Source organism: Aethalodelphis obliquidens, unplaced genomic scaffold, assembly GCF_003676395.1.
Source record: "Aethalodelphis obliquidens isolate GAN/ISIS:26980383/991018 unplaced genomic scaffold, ASM367639v1 scaffold14, whole genome shotgun sequence".
NCBI lineage: Eukaryota > Metazoa > Chordata > Mammalia > Artiodactyla > Delphinidae > Aethalodelphis > Aethalodelphis obliquidens.
In genome coordinates this window covers 2,208,380-2,227,097 of record NW_020837958.1, presented here as the reverse complement: position 1 = coordinate 2,227,097, position 18,718 = coordinate 2,208,380, and the positions used below count along the sequence as shown (strand labels likewise).

The following is an 18,718-nucleotide window of genomic DNA, read 5'->3' as shown; positions in this document are numbered from 1 at the left end:
AACCCGCGTTCCCTACATCGGCAGGCGGACTCTCAACCACTGTACCACCAGGGCCTTTCTTCCTCTTTTTAATGGCTACCTGCAGATTCTGATGTGCTTGCCTGAAGCATGGGGACCTTCAGGTCTACCCCAATCATTACCCCTGTCTCTACACCCCCTTCAGGATGGGGACCCCCAACTCGGTCCTGATCATCCCCCTTTAACCCACCCCCTCTGTTGAGAATCACAGCTTATTCATTCTCTACATCCTCCCTAGCCAAGAAAACCCTGCTGGACTTTTTAGTGCATTATTTCCTCCACGTTCTTTCTTTGCCCTTCCCCAAGATTCTGGTACTTTTCCTTGGTGCAGGGAGGTGCGGGGAGTGCGCCGCTCTCATTGAGAACCATTAATGATGAGAACCTTGCTGTCAGTGGTTTCAGATTTCACCACTATGTTATTACCCCTTGACCTACGTGAACTTGGAGTGTTCACTGTGGGGTGGGTGGGGTTGGAGGGCGGTAATCTGTTTGAAAAAAACCTTGGGTGCGCACCTTCAGGACCTGTGCTCATTTGTTTTCTCTCTTTCTTTTTCTAACAGGACCAGTATGTTTTCCTCAATCAGTGTGTTTTGGATATTATCAGATCCCAGAAGGACTCGAAAGTAGATCTCATCTACCAGAACACAACTGCAATGACAATCTACGAAAACCTTGCACCAGTGACCGCGTTCGGAAGGACAAATGGTTACATTGCCTAAATTCCAAAGGAAAACCTTTCTGGAGTTAACCAGACCGTCACACCCACAGCAGAGGAAAATGCCCCGATGTTGACATGTTTTTATATGTCTAGTATCCTAATTCTTTGTTCCGTTTTGTTAGAACTAATTTGAGAGTGTGAAGCTGCGCATGTGAAACGTGACAAGTGAGAAGTTGGGGCTGTCAGGGGCTGTGGATGGGTAGTGAGCAAATCAGCTATGTTTCTGATTATCAGTGGGATGAGTTCCCTTTTTTTTTTTCTTGAGAATTACAGAACACCAGGAAAAGTGAGCTATGATTTTTTTTTCTTTTACAAGACGTTCTTTTTTAAAAAGACTATTTTATATGATTCACATGCTAAAGCCAGGATTGTGTTAGGTTGAATATATTTTAAGTATCAGAGGTCTATTTTTACCTACTGTATCTTGGAATCTAGCTGATGGAAAATACATAATAGTGGATGATTATCATGTAGGGAGGGCTACGTGGTACCTCTCCTGCCTGGGTTTTCTATTTGAACATGTGCCTTTTCTGAATTATGCTTCCACAGGTAAAACTCAGTAGATCTCTATTTTTGTATTGAATCTCATAATTGGACTATGTGGAATATTTAAACAGTAGTTTAGTATCAGAGGTTCAGCCTTCTTAGTAACATTCCTGTTCTCATTTGATTAGAGGAGATCCTCCCCAACTTCCTCCATCCCCTGTTTTGTGCTCTATCCTTTCTTCCCTTTTCCCCTCCTATTTTTCCCCAAAGACACTTCTGATGGCCACATTTTCTGCCCATTGGTTGGGCAAGAGTGGAAACTAAATTATCACCGTGAGAATTTCGGGGTGGGGGAAGGTCGGGGGGAAGCAGAGGAACCCTTCAGTGACACAATAATCTTTTATTGTCCCCATTTGATCTTTTTTCTCATTTCTGTATGTGGTAAGAAGGATTATTTAAAGGTGCAATATGTGGCTTAGTGATTCACGATGCTCTAGGTTTTTAGAAACGTTTTACTCAGGTTGGCATTTTATGTGTCTCTGTGTGTCCGTGTATGTGTGTGTGTGTTTTTAAAAGCGTGGCAATCTGCGAACACTTCCGTGTGAAAACAGTGTCAGATGAATCCCTCCTTCCGTAGAGTCTACTGGCTTTAGTCTGTATCTGCAGTGACACATACCCGTATCTGCTGTATATATATATACTAAACTCTTAAAACAGTCATTCCTTGGAACTGAGGTGTACAAAGTTCAAATTTCTATCAAAGATGTAATTATTATTTTTAAAACTTCTTTTCACTATACTGCTGCTGTAATTACTTTGATTTTTTTAAAGTGTAGGTTGATTTTTGTTGTTGTTGTTTTTGGCTTTCAGGTATGTGTATCCACCGAGAATTTCAGAATCTATGTGGATTTATTTTATTGGTACATAATCTGTAAACTTCTCAAGGCATTAACATGAAAGGATTTGTTTCTTTTTATTTTATATTGTGGCTCAGGTTATATTTTGAAGATGTGTTGAGTTTCTCCTCCAATAGGCAATGAAGTGTACAAGGTCTTATGAAGGAATGACCAAGTCCCTGGAGTCCTGTGGCCGTTTCCCACAGTCATAAATCCTGCTGTAAACATAGGACGATGTGTCCTATTGAAAATGGGAGCGGCGTGCCCTGGTCACCGTGGATCTGTGGGATCCTGTCTCCTGACCCTGCCATGCTCCTTAACTCACCGGCACTTTGGTCACTGACTGGACAGTTGGGTATCTTAGGGTCACGAAGGGGGAACCACCGCGTACAGAAAGCCCTTGATTCGGTTCAGAGGTCGGGTGCTGCACGTCTTTTGTCTCCCTCTCCCTTTGAGGTACTGAAAGAAATAAAGGAGAAGTGGTAATGGTGTCGTGTTTTGGGAGAACCTTACTTCCCAAATGGAAATTGCACTTTTTGCTGAATCCTTTGCTCTCTTTGGTAGAAAGCAGTTTGTTCAGTATCAGGCCCTTGGAGGAGTGGGCTGGCCAGGCCAGGCCAGGCTGGGTCCTCCTCTTCGGCTCTGAAGATCTGCATCAGGGAAGCCGTGCTGTCCCGGGGTGTTGAGGAAAGCTGGGTTTGGGCGATTGCTTCCAAGCCTTCACACTTGGAAGGCTGCCCCTTGCACGCAGATCTTGGAGGGTTCCGTAACTTCTTCAGTGGTCCCTGTTCAGGCAGCAGTTCTGTGGGTCACACCCCTTCCCACTCCAATTTGTCAGGAAACCACGGTGATGGGTGCCAGTGTACCAAATCCCATGTAGATGTACGCCCTGCCCACATCACTGCCGCTGCCGTGGAGAAGTCGGAGGGAAGGACTTAACTCGAAAAATTCCTTTAAAAGATGAAAGCAACAATAATCATAAACATATTGTGTCAAAATGCAAAACCCAGAAATCTTCCTCCCTTCCGCCTGGGATGATCTTGGGAAATGGGCAGCAGCCACTCTCAGACGTCATTCCCAATCCTGGGAGGAAGGCTTGTGGTGGAGAGGCCTGGATTCCAAATGGGCAGGTCACACGAAGGTCAGGACGCTTCTCTGCATCCTGAAGAGACCTGGCGATGGGCCAAGGGTGGGGGGGGGGTTGGTGAGGGTATTTATAGCACAGTGAAAAGGGAAGATTAATGTGTAAATATAAAGGACACCCGGGCTGGGGGTTGGTCCCAGAAAAGAGAAAGTACTTTTGAGTTCCTGCCCCCAGCCCTTCCAGGAGCAATGGAACAGTGAACAATGAACCCAACTTTGAGGAGTCCAGTGGAATCGTGGGGATGGTGTGATCGCCCTTGCTTAGTATTTGACAGTTGCATACAGAAAACCAGCCAGGATGGGATGAGTTAGTTTGGGGGATTTGGGCCATTGATATCTCCTCCCAAGAGCAAGGACGTTTTGTCTGCAAAGTTAAATCTCATGATGATTGGCCCCAGTAGGAAGTGACATTTGGGTCTGTTCCCTGTGGCCGTGTAACAACCCTTAGATTTTGGCATAACTGACTCCGCTGGATTTGGGCATCACCAAGTCATAGGCTCCTGGGGTTGGGGCCAACTGTGCAGATGATTCACGTTCGCTTTTCATCTGGGCTGAAAAAGCCTGGTTTTCTTTTGAAATGCTCCATTGCACTTGCTGAGCGAATAAACGAGTCTTGGTGACCGATGTCGATTTGCCTCCAAAGTCCAAGTTCTGAGTTTTCAGACTGTGTGTAGCAGTCGAGTATTTAACATACTGTAGCTTTTTTTCCCTTGGGGACACCTATGAATAGGAGATGTTGATGTGGACTCTAAAACTGTAATTTTCTTGTAACAATTTTGGAATGATGCATATTTCTAATGTTTGTTATACTTGTACGGAGTATTGCTGTTGGTTGCTTTTTTTTTTGGTTTGTTTTTTAAGGAAAAAAATGGCCTGAAAAAAAATTTTTTTAAAAGACATAATTACCAAATATAAAAAATGTCAACACATCATGCCTCTGTTTGACTCTCCCCCTCCTTGCTTTATGTCCACGTCATGTCACTTACCGAGCCGTTTAGTGTCCTGCATTCAGCTGGGGCATCCTTAACAAAAACACGTTTCCCTTGGGATTTTCCCACATCGTTTTGGTGTGCCAGGGCTGCTGTAACAAAGTACAACAGACTGGGGGGCTTAAACAACAGAAATGTATCATCTCGCAGTTCTGGAGGTTAGACGTCTGAGATCGAGGTGTCAGCAGGTTGGTTTCCTCCGAGGCCTCTCTCCTTGGCTGGTGGACGACCATCTCCCCCTTTGTCTTCACATGGTCGTCCCTCTGTGTGTCCTAATCTCTTCTTATAAGGACAGCAGTCACAATAGATTACAGCGCACTCTAATGACCTCATTTTACCTTACTTACCTCTTGAAAGAGTCTGTCTCCAAATACAGTTGCATTCAGAGGCACTGGGTGTTAGGACTTTAACATATGAACTTCGGGGGCACGTAATTCAGCCCAAAACACACATGGAGGGTGAGGAAGTGGAGACCTGGGGGAAATGAGCGTGCAGCTCAGGTGTGTGCTCACAGAGGGTCGGATGTGGCTCTGCAGGTGGACACACACCCACTCGGGGGTGGCTCATATGCCTTAGGCAAGCCTCCGGAACTTTTAGAGGGTTTTCTGGTTGATGGATTTGGGGAATCTCAGAATTGCTGGGAGACTGTGGCAGTTTGGGTACGTTTTCTTTCATCTCGCTCCCTTATGCCTGATGCAAACTCTAAGTAGACGGAGATGATTCTAAGATCTCTCTTATTCCTCTTGTCCGAAACAAATTAATCTATTCGACAGTGATGTACTGAGTACCTGCTACACACCAGCCACTATACCTTGGCGGCTGAGGGTTCTACTGTGAACAAAATGGACAGAAATCTCTGCCCTCATGGAACTTACATCCTGATAAGAGGAGGCAGACAAACAACATACATAAATAAAATCTTTGTTAGATGATGAAAATAAGGAGAAAAATAGCATTTCACACCCAGATGCACCAACTGGCTTTCACACACAAGGCAGTGCAGCCACATCGTGTCAAGGAGAAAGTGTCGCAACACGCTCTCCACCCAACCCCTGACTTACTTACTGTTTGGTCGGCGGCAGTGCCTACTCCTCGGGTCCATCAGGGACACAAAGGGTGAACGCAGCACAAGTCCTGCCTGTAAGAAGTGGACAGTCTAGAGGGAGTGGCCAGGGGCATGTGTGATGCAAACGCACAACAAACCCCACGAAATACTGGAGATGATAAAGGAACAGGTGACAGGGGTCCCAGGAGCATAAGGGGGGGGTGGCATGTGAGGCAAGTCTTGAGCAGGATTTTAGTTGGAGGATATAAGGGGGAGGCAGGGGGTGAATGTGCCCTCTTGGAGGATGGTAAGGCCTTCAGGATGAGGGCGTGCAGGGAGGGGTGAGGTGAGGTGAGTTGAGGTTGTGCCTGATGACCCTGGCAGGGAAGAGCCCTAGGATTGTAAGCCTGGTTGATTAAAACCGTCTCACCTTTAAGACGTGTGTGTGTGTGTGTATACGTAAGTAAACTTACACACAGACATATATACACACAATCTTGCCTTCTCTATTTTCTTTGCATGAAAACTGCACAGTGGTTGCAAGGGTGAGTGACCACAATAGGATGGAAGGAAGGACACCACCAGACCCTTGACTGGTTAGTGGGAGTAAAGGGTATACTTTCTTGCACAGAACAGGCCACACTGTGGCACGTTCAGTGGGAGACACGTTTGCCCGGGCCTCCAGGTCCCACTAGGTCCTCAGTGGTCATTGCCATCGGGCAGAGCACGTGGGGTCCTGTCAGATCTTTCATTTCCCTTTTTGCTGATCGCACCCTCTCAATCCCTTTCTCTCTTTCCCCACCTCTTCCCTTTCTTTCTCATTTCTCATCCTCCTTGCCTGTCCCAACCATCTGGAGACTACAGCTAAATGCTGGCCTGCTTGCCAAGTCAAAATGACTACTGACAATTCCAGCACATTCCTGAGTTGTTTATTTGAAATACTGGGCGAAATCAGGTCAATTTTCCAGGCATGGATTCCCATAGTATGTCCAGGTCTGCCCGAGATCCCTTGCTGTAATTACTTTCCTGATTAGGCAAAAAGCACAGATCTGGAGCATACGACAATGGAATTATTCCAGACATGATTACTTGCCTCATTGAGGACAGAAAATACTTTGCTTTTAAAGAGATGCTTCCAGATCTATGGTGGTAGGAAGGATGGTTCAGGTCCAGAAGCTTGGAGGCCTGAGCTTTAGTTCTCCCCCTGCCCAAACTGACTGAGTGGAAATCACAGAACTTTTCTACTTTTGATAAGCATCTTTAAAAAACAAACTTTTTATTTTATATTGGAGTATAGTTGATTAACAATGTTGTGTTAGTTTCAGGTGTACAGCAAAGGGATTCAGTTTTACATATACAAGTATCTATTCTTTTTCAAATTCTTTTCCCATTTAGGGATTGAGCAGAGTTCCCTGTGCTATACAATAGGTCCTTGTTGGTTATGCATTTAAAATATAGCAGTGTGTACATGTCAATCCCAAACTCCCTATCTTCCCCCCCCCGCCCTTTCCCCCTCTGGTCACCATATGCTCGTTCTCTTAAAAAAACAAACAAAAAAAAATGATGAGCAGTAGATGACAGAGAGCTGAAGTTTGCCCGAGGTGTCTGGAATGCAGCATCTGTGGCTTGTTGAATACACAGCCCTGAGTGCCCGAGAGGAGTTGGGTGCTGGTGGATGTCTTCTAGTTAAAGCTGAGGAAGTTTAAGAGGCTCAGTTCCCTAGGAGGGCATCTTCCCACAAGTGTTTTGAATGGTCATCTGACCATTACAAGTTCAACTGGGAAGGGCCCATCTTCATGTCCCAGCAGAGAGGGGCCTTGAGGGTAAGTTCAGGAAGAAAGAAGATGGCAGGTAGGAATGTGGTTATACTTTTGATGCTGTAACATGCTGAGACACTCAACGTATTGCCTGGGATATATTAAACACCCAGTAAGTGTAGCTATTTATTTATCGATTTAAATTTGTATTGATCATGTCCTACAGGCTGGCAGTGGGCCCTCGGTGTGTACATTTGTGAACAAAGCAGGCATGATCCCTGTCCTTGTGGAATTGAAGGGCCTATGGGAGAGACAGGAAATTAAGAAGGAATCGAACTCGTATCTATCGTCACAGTGCGGCTGGAGTGAGAGGCCAGCCCCGGAGGGAGTGGGCAGGAGGGGCAGCCGAGACCCTGAGGCAGGAATGAAGCTGCACTTCTGAAGAGCAGTGAGAAGGATGTGGTCTTTAAGGCCTCGCTGGTGAGGAAGCTAAGGGCACAATATGAAGCCGGAGACAGTCGGGAGTGAGTCGGGCTGCGTGAGCCGCGTCGGGAGATGGGAAGTTAGCCTACAAGCCATGGGAGCCCATCAGAGTTTCCACAACAGAGTGTGCTGATGTGCCGGTCACTGCATGGAGAACGGGTTGTAGGAGGGGAGCCTGGAAGCAGGGGAGCCTGTTAGAGGCTCTGCTTTAGGGATGGTTTTGGAAATAGTTGGTGGTCACTTGTGAGGGAAGTGGCAGTGAATTTGGAGAGATGGGTGGATCTGAGACATGTGATGATGGTGGCCTGATGCATTCCCTCTCCTTTGTCTTGGACTTAAGACAAGGCCGCCCTGCAATTTGCTTTGGCCCATAGATGTGAACAGAAGTACTCATTCCAAATCTAGTCCATATGAGATTTTGCTTGATTTTGTTTTCCCTCTTCATTGCCATGAAAATGACCTCCCCTGGGCAGCTGCTCCACGAGCCTGGGCCCCAGAATGAATAGAGCTGCCCAGCCAAGCCCGCCAGGACTCTACCTTGGAGCAGAGCTACAGGGCCTAGCCCTGTCTAGGTCAGCTGGCTCCTAAGTGATCCATGAGGATAATTTATTCCATGAGAATCTATGACTTTGGGGTCATTTGTTATGTGGCATTTTTGTGGCAATTACTAACTAAAACACAGCCCCATAGCTAGTAATAGGCAGAACTGGAATTTGAATCAACTCCAAAGTTTGGTTCTTAGTCATCTCTTTCAACAGTAGATGATTTCGTTTAAAATGTAGTCAGTTTCTTAGCACAGGCAATTAGGAACAGAACCTGGAGGTATCTGACATGTGAGAGAAAACAGTAAGGATCTGCCTACATCTCTATCCTAGAGGCCTTCACTAAAGGTTATGTTATAGTTAGTTACGCTCGGCTTTTTTTTTTTTTTTTTGGCCACACCACGTGGCATGCAGGACCTTAGTTCCCTGACCAGGGATCAAACCGTGCCCCCTGCAGTGGAAGCGTGGAGTCTTAACCACTGTACCACCAGGGAAGGCCCTCTGCTAGGCTTCTTTCTGGGCTGGGGGAACAAATCCACATTCTTCATGCTTTAATTCAGGCCAAACTTGTCCCAGAACTTTATGCATATACATTGGTTTGGTCCAGGCAGGAAGGTACAAGCAACCTTCACATTCTATCAGTGGCCTGTTGTTAACTGGATACTGTTCAAAAACCAGGCTAAACTGCAAAACGGGCCAGCATTCAAGTGTTGCCTTCTTCTAGCACTTAATTTGATAAAGAATACCCTGGTGTAGCCTAGAAACTGAGGTATCATGGTGTTACTGAACTCAGGTTCAGCTGCTCATCCCTCAAGAATCCAATACTGAGAAATAGGTGCTGGGTAAAAGGAAAGACAGTTTTATTGAGGAAGCTGGCAATGCTGGGTAGAAGGTGGACTCGTGTCCCAAAGAACCAACTCCCTGTTGCCGACTGGGGGCAAGAGGTTTTAAGGGGGAGTTTCCAGGGTGTATAGGCAGGGGGTGGGGGGTCTATGTGCAGAACAGCACAGTCAGCTCTGACAATCATCTTGACATTGGTCATAGGGCAGTTTGATCAATGTCATCTTGATTGTTTTAAATACAGTTAATCTTCAGTTCCAGGGCTGGTTTGTTCCCATTTCCTTGAGGCCAGTTCTCAGGGTTGTGCAGATGGAGCTCTTATGTCATGGCTACAGTCTGGGCATCATGTAGTTAACTTCGTTTACCAGGTGGGGGTTTTAATATCTGCAAAACAACTCAAAGAATATGGCTCAGAATATTCTCTACATCCCTTGAGGAGGAGCTAAATGTCCTTGACTTTGTTTAATGGCTAAACTATCATTATTTTGTCTTGTTTGGCTGTTGTTCTTTGCTTCTGCATGTTCTCACTTTTCTGATTAAATTTATTCTTTGGGTAAAGTTCTTCTACAGACAAGAGGCAGGCAGAGGACATGGGTGGGTGCGGGGGGAGTGGGGGAGGTCTGACCTAGGAAGACTCCATAGCGTCCTGCTCAGCTACAATGGGGGGAAAAAAATCAAGTGATCACCTGGGCTGTTATAACATGTAAAGCTGAAATGAGAAAGACAACTTATAGAACTATAAGAAAACAATTCTAGTAAACAATTAGGTAAGCACATAAGAAGACAAGAAAGACAACTCCAGAATAATGTAACCGTGGGGTCCTGAGTGGCTTTTATCTTCACTTTCCTAAACTTTCTAATTTTCCCCAATGAGTATGGAGTACTTGTTGAGACTAATTAAAACTTCAGCATTTTTCTTCTTGACTCAAAAAAATAAGCTACAAAAAAAAAAAATAAATAAATAAGCTACAACATATTTCAAAATATATTTGTCCAGCTTTACAAAGTTCTTTAAAATGAGCACGAGGCTTTTTGGAGTGCCTTTCAGCTGCAGTTTGTTAAAAGTGAAAGTTAAGTTTCTGGATATTAGATTCTGAGCCGTTCAGCTGGAGGAAACAGGGGCCCACCTTGTTGCTCCTGGCTGAGCGTGGCTCTGCCAGGGTGGAAGGCCTGGTCGGCATCTGGGGAAACAGAAGGAGGAAGCAGGGAGAAAAGAGGATTAGCCCTGGTCCTCAAAGTTCTTACAGCCCTTCCATCCCTTCTGGGATCCCACAGCTCCCTTCGCGGATGAATGTGGAGGATCCCTGGGCCCTCTGAAGAAAAACACGAGACCCTAGGCTTTACCCCCCGAAAACGATTGTTACACCCTATCTCGCTTTCCTGCAGGCAGCTGAGGCCTTTGGACTCACGCGTTCGCAGCTGTCAGCGGACAGCAGTGATTCTGAATGCCACCAGTAGATGGCGCCAGAGGACTGTGCGGAGAAAGCAACCCTTGGTCAGGCTGTGAGAGGGCAATGGAGGAAACGAAGATTAGAAAAGGAAATCAGAGAGCTGGATTTGAAGCGAGCATGGGTCATGTTGTCCCCGAGGGTGTGCTAGCAGCTACCACCTTGGTGGGAAGCTGGGCTGGAGGTGGAGGAGCTAGAGTCAGAGCCAGGTGTGAGGCAGGAGTTGTCGGGTGCTCACTGGCAGTCGCGCTCTATCCGGGGTGCAGGTAGGGCCCAAGGGGTTGGAGCAGAAACCCTGAGGATCAGGTCTGAGCTGGTTCCATTCCAAGTGAGCGCGCGCTCCTTGGCCGTGGCACTTCCACCCTAGTGAAAAACAGCACGTGGAGCGAGAGTGGCTACAGTGGCCTCCTATGCGTGTTGGGGTGCATACTGGAGCAGTCGTGAGAGACCAGCCAGAGCCCCAGGCAGTTTTCAGTCTGCTTTCTCTGTGCTGTTCCCAGGAGTAAGCAAGCATCTGTGCACGCTCTTTACGAATGAAGTCTCGGTTTCCTACAGCCCTCCTGTAAGTCCCACTGGTTTTAAAATCACCTAACACATATATATGGAATCTAAGAAAAAAAAAATGTCATGAAGAACCTAGGGGTAAGATGGGAATAAAGACTCAGACCCACTAGAGAATGGACTTGAGGATATGGGGAGGGGGAAGGGTAAGCTGGGACAAAGTGAGAGAGTGGCATGGACATATATACACTACCAAACGTAAAACAGATAGCTAGTGGGAAGCAGCTGCATAGCACAGGGAGATCAGCTCGGTGCTTTGTGACCACCTAGAGGGGTGGTATAGGGAGGGTGGGAGGGAGGGAGACACAAGAGGGAAAAGATATGGGAACATATGTATATGTATAACTGATTCACTTTGCTATACAGCAGAAAGTAACACACCATTGTAAAGCAATTATACTCCAATAAAGATGTTAAAAAGAAAATCAGCTAAGGGCACTCATCTTCTGTGCCCAATATGTGGGTAGAACCCTCACTCCCCAGGGAGGGTCTGCAAGACTGTGATATCCCCCTCCTCTTCTGTGTCCCCCTGCTAAGGCATGGGTCCCGACCTGATCACTTCCCATACCCAACTCCATATCAATCTTTCTTTTTCTAAATTTATTTTTATTTATTTATTTTTACATCTTTATTGGAGTATAATTGCTTTACAATGGTGTGTTAGTTTCTGCTTTATAACAAAGTGAATCAGTTATACATATACATATGTTCCCATATCTCTTCCCTCTTGCGTCTCCCTCCCTCCCACCGTCCCTAGCCCACCGCTCCAGGTGGTCTTTCTTTACAGTCTTGTAATTATTGTTAATATATCCTTGTGAAATTTGTGACAAAGTTGGTTGAAAAGGTCATTTTGGCAATGTCAAAGAGGAGCTTTGGTGGAAAGAAGATATAGTTTAACTGGATATTTCCTAATATCTTTTGGTCTTTATCTTTCAGTCATGACCAAAGGTAGATTTCCCCAATATGTAGTTTGTCAACTGACATAATTTAAAAACAAATAAAAGTTACTGATGATGATGATAAAAAAAAAAGAAAAGGAACTCAGAGGTTGATAGGAGATGCTTAAAACTCAACAGCAGGGCTAAGGAAGTGCCCCTTCCAGCAGCCAGTAGCTTTTTTCCTTATAATTTAGCATATATGTTTATGGTAAAAAAAAATTTAGGAAATTTAGATATGAAAAAGAAGGAAAAAAAAATCCCATGTGGTCTTCCCACCAACAAGATGGCCCCCAATGCCACTTGGTATCCAACCCACCGTTTTCCTCTCCCACATTGTGGTCTGTGTGATCAATAGAATTCGGCAGAAGTGATGGTATGTTACTTCCAAGATTAGGTTGTAAAAGACTCTGCAGCTTTTCTGTCTGTCTGTCTGTCTGTCTGTCTCTGTCTCTCATGAACAACCAACCCTACAAGAGGCCCACGTAGTGAGGAACTGAACCTCCTGCCAGCAGCCGAGTGATCTTGGAAGCAGAGTCTCCAACCACAGTCAGTCCTCAGATGACTGCAGCCCCAAGCCAACAGCTTGTCTGCAGTCTCCTGGGAGACCTTGAGCCAGAACTACCCAGCTAAGCCACTCCCAGCTTCCTGATCCTGAGACACTGTTTTAGGCTTTGGAGTCAGATGGACCTGATTTGTGTCCTAGCTGACCACCTACTAGTTGTGATACTGCAGACAAGCCACTCCACATCTTTGAACCTCTTCATCTGTAAAATGAGAAGAGTAGTATTTACTCACAGCTTCAAGTAACAATGTGTGCAGAATTCAACATGCTGCTTCTTTATGTAGGTAGAGGCGGAAGGTGTCCTTGGAGCAGATGTCTTTGTTCTAAGTTAATTGAGTGCCCTGATTAAGTACGCAGATGTAGTGTGTATAGGCACTTATTATTATTATGTTCTTCCTGAGGGAAAGCAAAACCTGCTCCTCCCCTTGGTTTGCACAATTTTCATACAAATTGCTCAAGGGGCTTTCTGGGAAGGAAAGGGTTGGCCCCTCCCCCAACTTTTGGTCTCTGAGATTTGCAATTAAGGAAACCTGTTTTGGTGGTTCGGGGTGACATTGACCATAATCCATAAGCATAAAAGAATATTAAAAGCACCAACAGGGAGCCCACCATGAGGGGAAGGGGGACCTGTGTCGGTGAAGTAGGTTCAGCACTGGGGTTTGGGTGGCTTGGTTTTGTGCAGCACGTGCCTGGGGCTGGAAGCCCCTCTCGGTCCAGCCATTCTAGCCCATTGTGTTTTGGGGAGTACTAGCTGAGCATGTGGCAGTGGGCAAAGATAACTATGACCTTGGAGCTGAAGGATGGAGTCACACTGTGGCATGGCGGGGCTCCAGACCTGCAGCCGCAATGCAGCAGTCAGCGCACACCCATCAGATTATGCAGGACCAGTTACATGGCTATTACCAAAGACAGCGCCTGGTCAGAGTTTTAGTTCTTCCTCCCTGCATGGCCTTTGGAAGCAGGAGTCCTTTGGCCTGAGTGTTCCTGGACACTTTGGTTTGAGATGGGGTCCAGCATTATGCGAGAGATAAAGGACTTCTGCTATTAAGGCAGAGGTAGCCTCGAGCCATTCGTTGGGTAAAATAAAAGATAGGATTTAATTTGTATTTTCCAGATGGTGAAATAGATTGGCTGGGTTGGGTAAGCTAACTGGTCTTATAACAAACAACTCCCAGATCTCAGTGGTTTAATACCTATGACACAGTTTAATGTGGCTGGCACACTTCAAGGACCTAGGCTAGCACAGGCTTCACCACCTTTAACCCAAACCTGTCAAGGTCATCCAGAGTGCCAGGTAGCAGATGAGGAAGAGAGGGTGGAAGACAGTGGGTGGGAGGTTTCTGCAGGCCAGGTTTGTAAGTGACATATACCACTTTCACCCACCGTCCGTTGGTGGGGCAATAGCATTTGGCCATGTACTCTGGCAGAAGAGAGCTGTGGATCTTGGTGGGCACTGGCGTTCAGTACCACATTGGTCTGACGAAATGGATAAAGTGCTCAGCCCAGTGCCTGGCACCTAGTAGGTATTCCATAAATGGTGGTCTCCTCCTTCCTTCCAGAGCCAGCTGTCTGGGGAAGGGGTAGACGGGAAAGAAATGGCTTCTGTCCTCCTGTATTGGCATGGTGACCCAGCTGCTTCTAAAATGTATGGTTTTGTGGACCTGTGTCCACAGGTGCTGTGTCCTGGGTTTGGTCCACAGTATGGTTACAGGAGTTGGGAACTGTGAGCTCATTAGCGACTTGCACATTGAGTGGGGATGTGTTCTTGTAGCATCCAGTCATGCCTTTAATTACTTACCTGAAGCTCCTGGGGAATCGAGGTGAAAGAAATTCTTAGCTCTGAAGAACCCTCAAGGGATGACACTAATTTGCTGCTTTGCAAACTTTTCCTAACTCTTTGCCTCAGCTCCTGAGGGCATAATTAGTCACCTGCGGTGTCATCGTGCCATAAAGCCGAGCGTGGCTTCCAGAAAGTGGAGGACTGACTGATCATACAACTCAAAGAACAGAAAAATAATTGGCTCTTTTTCTTCCTTTGATGATCATTGTAGCAGCAGAGAACTTTTCCTATTAAATGTGAAGAGGCCAGCATAGGAGTTGTGGAGCGTTAGTGGAAAGAGTTGAGAATACATGAATTTGATCAACACTTTTTTTTTTTTTACATCTATGCTATTATATTACACATACTGTTTTTCAACTTTTTAAAAAAAATTAAATATTTTGGAGCTCTTTCAGTATCAGTGTAGGTAGATGTACTCATCTGTGTTAGGTCTAGTTGCCATAGCAAAGTATCAGAGTGGGTGGCTTAAACAACAGGAATTTATTTCTCATAGTTCTGGAGGCTAGAAGGCTACGATCAAGGTGCTGGTGGATTTGGTTCCCTGGTGAGGTCACTCTTCCTGGCTTTCAGAGGTTGCCTTCTGGCAACCTCTCTGAGAGAGGTTCTCTCTCTCTCCTTCTCTGAGAGAGAGAGAGAGAGAGCTATTCTTCTTCTTATAAAGCTGCTAATCCCATCATGAGGATTCTACCCTCATGACCTCCTCTAACTCTAATTACCTCCCAAAGGCTCCATCTCAAAATACCATTACATTAGGGATTAGGGCTTCAACATATGAAATTTTGGCAGACAAAATTCAGTCCATAGCACCATTCTATTTTTTCTCTTTTTTTTTTTTTTGCGGTACGCGGGCCTCTCACTGTTGCGGCCTCTCCCGTTGCGGAGCACAGGCTCCGGATGCACAGGCTCAGTGGCCATGGCTCACGGGCCCAGCTGCTCCGCGGCATGTGGTATCTTCCTGGACCGGGGCATGAACCCGCGTTCCCTACATCGGCAGGCGGGACTCTCAACCACTGTGCCACCAGGGAAGCCCTTTATTTTTTATTTTATTTTTTATTTCAGCTTTACTGAGATATGATTGACAAATGAAATTGTAAGATAATTAAAGTGTACATGGTGGTGATTTGACATACATATACATTATAAAAGGATTCCCCCATCTAGTTAACTGACACATCCATCCCCCTGCAAACTCACATATTTACCTTTTTTTTTTTTTTTCTTTTTGGTGAGAACATTTAAGTCCTACTCTCTTAGTGAATGTCAATTATACAATACGATGTTGTCAACAATAATCACCATGCTATACATTAAATCCTCAGACCTTATTCATCATATAGCTAAAAGTTTGTACCCTTTTACCAACCTCTCCCTATTCCCCTCCCCACCTCCAATGCCTAGAAACAGCTTTTCTACACTGTTTCTGACCTTTTATTTTAGATTCCACATATTAACCTCTTTATTCCTATATCATGATGTGTTTTTTCTCTTGTTACATTCTTTGACTTAAAGTCTATTTTTTTCTGATATAAGAATAGCAACCCCTGCTCCTCTTTTGGTTTCCATTTGCCTGGAATATCTATTTCCATCCCTTCACTTTCAGTCTATGCCTTAAACTTGAAGAATACAGGTTGCATATAGTTGGGTCTTGTTTTTTTAATTCACTGAGCCACTCTATGTCCTTTGATTGGAGAATTTCGTTCATTCACATTTAAAGCAATTATTAATTGGGGTGGACTTACTATTGCCATTTTGATAATTATTTTCTGGCTGTTCATAATTCCTTTGTTTCTTTCTTCTTCTCTTGCTCTCTTCCTTTGTGATTTGATGATTTTCTGTAGTGGTATGCCTAGATTCCATTCTTTTTTATCTTTTGTATATCTACTATAGCTTTTTGCTTTGTGTTTACCTTGAAGCATACATAAAACATATATATATATAATAGTCTATTTTAAGCTGATAACAACTTAAGTTCAAATGCATACTAAAGCTCTACATTTTTACTACTCCCCTCCATTTATGTTTTTGATATCACAAGTTACATCTTTTTACCATGTGTGTCTGTTAACAAATTATTGTAGTTATAGTTATTTTTAATACTTTTATTTTTGAGCCATCATACTAGAGTTATAAGTGATTTACTCACTACTGTTACAACATTGGAGTATTCTGAATTTAACTATATATTTACCTTTATCAGTGAGATTTATATTTTCATATGCTTTGCTGGTACTAATTAGAGTCCTTTCACTTGAGCTTGAAGAATTCCCTTTAACATTTCTTATAGGGCTGGTCTAGTGGTGATTAATTCCTTCAACTTTTGCTTGTCTGGAAAATTCTTCATCTCTCCTTCCGTTGTGTAAGACAACTTTGCTGGGTAGGGTATTCTTGGGTGGCATTTTTTTTCCTTTGGCACTTTGAATATATGATGTCGTTTCCTTTAGGCCTGCAAAGTTTCTGCTGAAAACTCTGCTGATAGTCTTATTGGGGTTCCCTGGTACATAAGAAGTTGTTTTTCTCTTGCTGCCTTTAAAATAAATAAATAAATAAGTTTATTTATTTGTTTGTTTATTTCTGGCTGTGTTGGGTCTCTGTTGCTGCGCTCAGACTTTCTCTAGGTGCGGTGAGCAGGGGCTACTCTTTGTTGTGGTGCATGGGCTTCTCATTGTGGTGGTTTCTCTTGTTGTGGAGCATGGGCTCTAGGGGTGTGGGTTTCAGTAGTTGTGGCACACGGGCTCAGTAGTTGTGGTGCCCGGGCTCAGTAGTTGTGGCGCACGGGCTCAGTAGTTGTGGCACACGGGCTCAGTTGCTCCGTGGGCTGGAGGAAGGATTCCAAAATGGCATTTGCCAGCACCAGTGTCCTCGTGGTAGAACAGGCTCACTGACATGGCTGCTGCTAGTGCCTGTCTCCCCAGGGTGAGCTCCAGTTCCCTCTGCCTCTCTGGGAGGTTCTCCAAGATCAGCAGGTGGCTTTGATCCAGGCTCCTTCCAAATTACTGCTTATGCCCTGGGTCTTGGATCATGTGAGATTTTGTGTTCAGCCTTTAAGAAGTGAAGTCTCTGTTTCCTATAGCCCTCTGGCTCTCCTGACATTAATCCCCACTGGGCTTCAAAACCAGATCTTGGGCTTCCCTGGTGGCGCAGTGTTTGAGAGTCCGCCTGCCGATGCGGGGGACGCGGGTTTGTGCCCCGGTCCGGGAGAATCTCACATGCCGCGGAGCGGCTGAGCCCGTGAGCCATGGCCGCTAAGCCTGCGCATCCGGAGCCTGTGCTCCGCAACGGGAGAGGCCGCAACAGTGAGAGGCCCACGTACCACAAAAAAAAAAACAGATCTTGCGGGGGCTTGTCATCATCCTGGTGCAGTCATCTTTTGTTTGGATGAAGCTTATCATGTAGTAGATTCCTCGTAAAGGGTACTTATGTACAGTATTTACTGAGTTATTGCATGATTAAAACTGTTTTTATAGTTTTGTTTATTGAAGAACTACTTGGCTGGGTGTAAGATTCTGGTTTATACTTTCTTGATTTTCTTTAAAATGTTGCTACACTGTTGCCTCGCTCTGCATGCTGATTTTGGGGAGTTGAGCACCCCTGGAATTCTCCTGCTTTTGTAAGTTATTTCATCATTTTGCCTAGAATTCTTGAATATTTCTTTCTTTATCTTTAATATCTCATAGATTTACTAGAGTATGACTTGGGGTTGATTGTTCTATGTCATTTTTTCCTGGTATCCAGTGTATCCTTTTAATGTGTACATTCAGGTATTTTAAGAACTTATGGAGTATTTTTTTAAATTTAATTAATTAATTTTGGCTGTGTTGGGTCTTTGTTGCTGCCCGCAGGCTTTCTCTAGTTGTGGTGAGCGGGGGCTACACTTCGTTGCAGTGCACGGGCTTCTCAGTGCGGTGGCTTCTCTTGTTGTGGGGCACGGGCTCTAGCCGCATGGGCTTCAGTAGTTGTGGCACGTGGGCTCAGGAGTTGTGGCGCACGGGCTTAGTTGCTCCGTGGCATGTGGGACCTTTCTGGATCAGGGCTCGAACCTGTGTGCCCTGCATTGGCAGGCGGATTCTTAACCACCTTAAGCCCTTATGGAGTATTTTTGGATTATAGGGGTTTTTTTGGCCATGCCACATGGCTTGTGGGATCTTAGTTCCCCAGCCAGGGAATGCACTGGGGACCTCGGCAGTAAGAGTGCGGAGTCCTAATCACTGGGCCACCAGGGAATTCCCTGGATTATAGTTTTAAATATTGGTTCTATTCCATTGTTTTAATCTTATTTATTTAGGGACATCAATAATATATGTTGGGCTTCCTTGGTCTAACTTCCATTTCTACCTCTTTCTTGGTCTAACTTTTATTTCTACCTCCTCTCTGACACTTTTTCTTCTTCTTTAAATCTTGTTTTTTTGCCTTTGGTTGATTATCTGATTTACTCTCATGCCTTTTATTCTATTT

At 45.0% G+C, this 18,718-nt stretch overlaps 1 protein-coding gene across 1 annotated transcript in view; it reads left to right on the top strand.

Moving 5' to 3' along the window:
* PTPRJ (protein tyrosine phosphatase receptor type J) overlaps positions 1-3,537 on the top strand; it is a 168,357-nt gene extending 164,820 nt beyond the window's left edge. Inside the window, exon 24 of the mRNA XM_027114695.1 lies at positions 579-3,537. Coding sequence (XP_026970496.1) covers positions 579-737 — 159 coding nt within the window. The 3' untranslated portion in view covers positions 738-3,537. The remainder of the gene's footprint in view (positions 1-578) is intronic.
* The last annotated feature ends 15,181 nt before the right edge of the window (positions 3,538-18,718 follow it).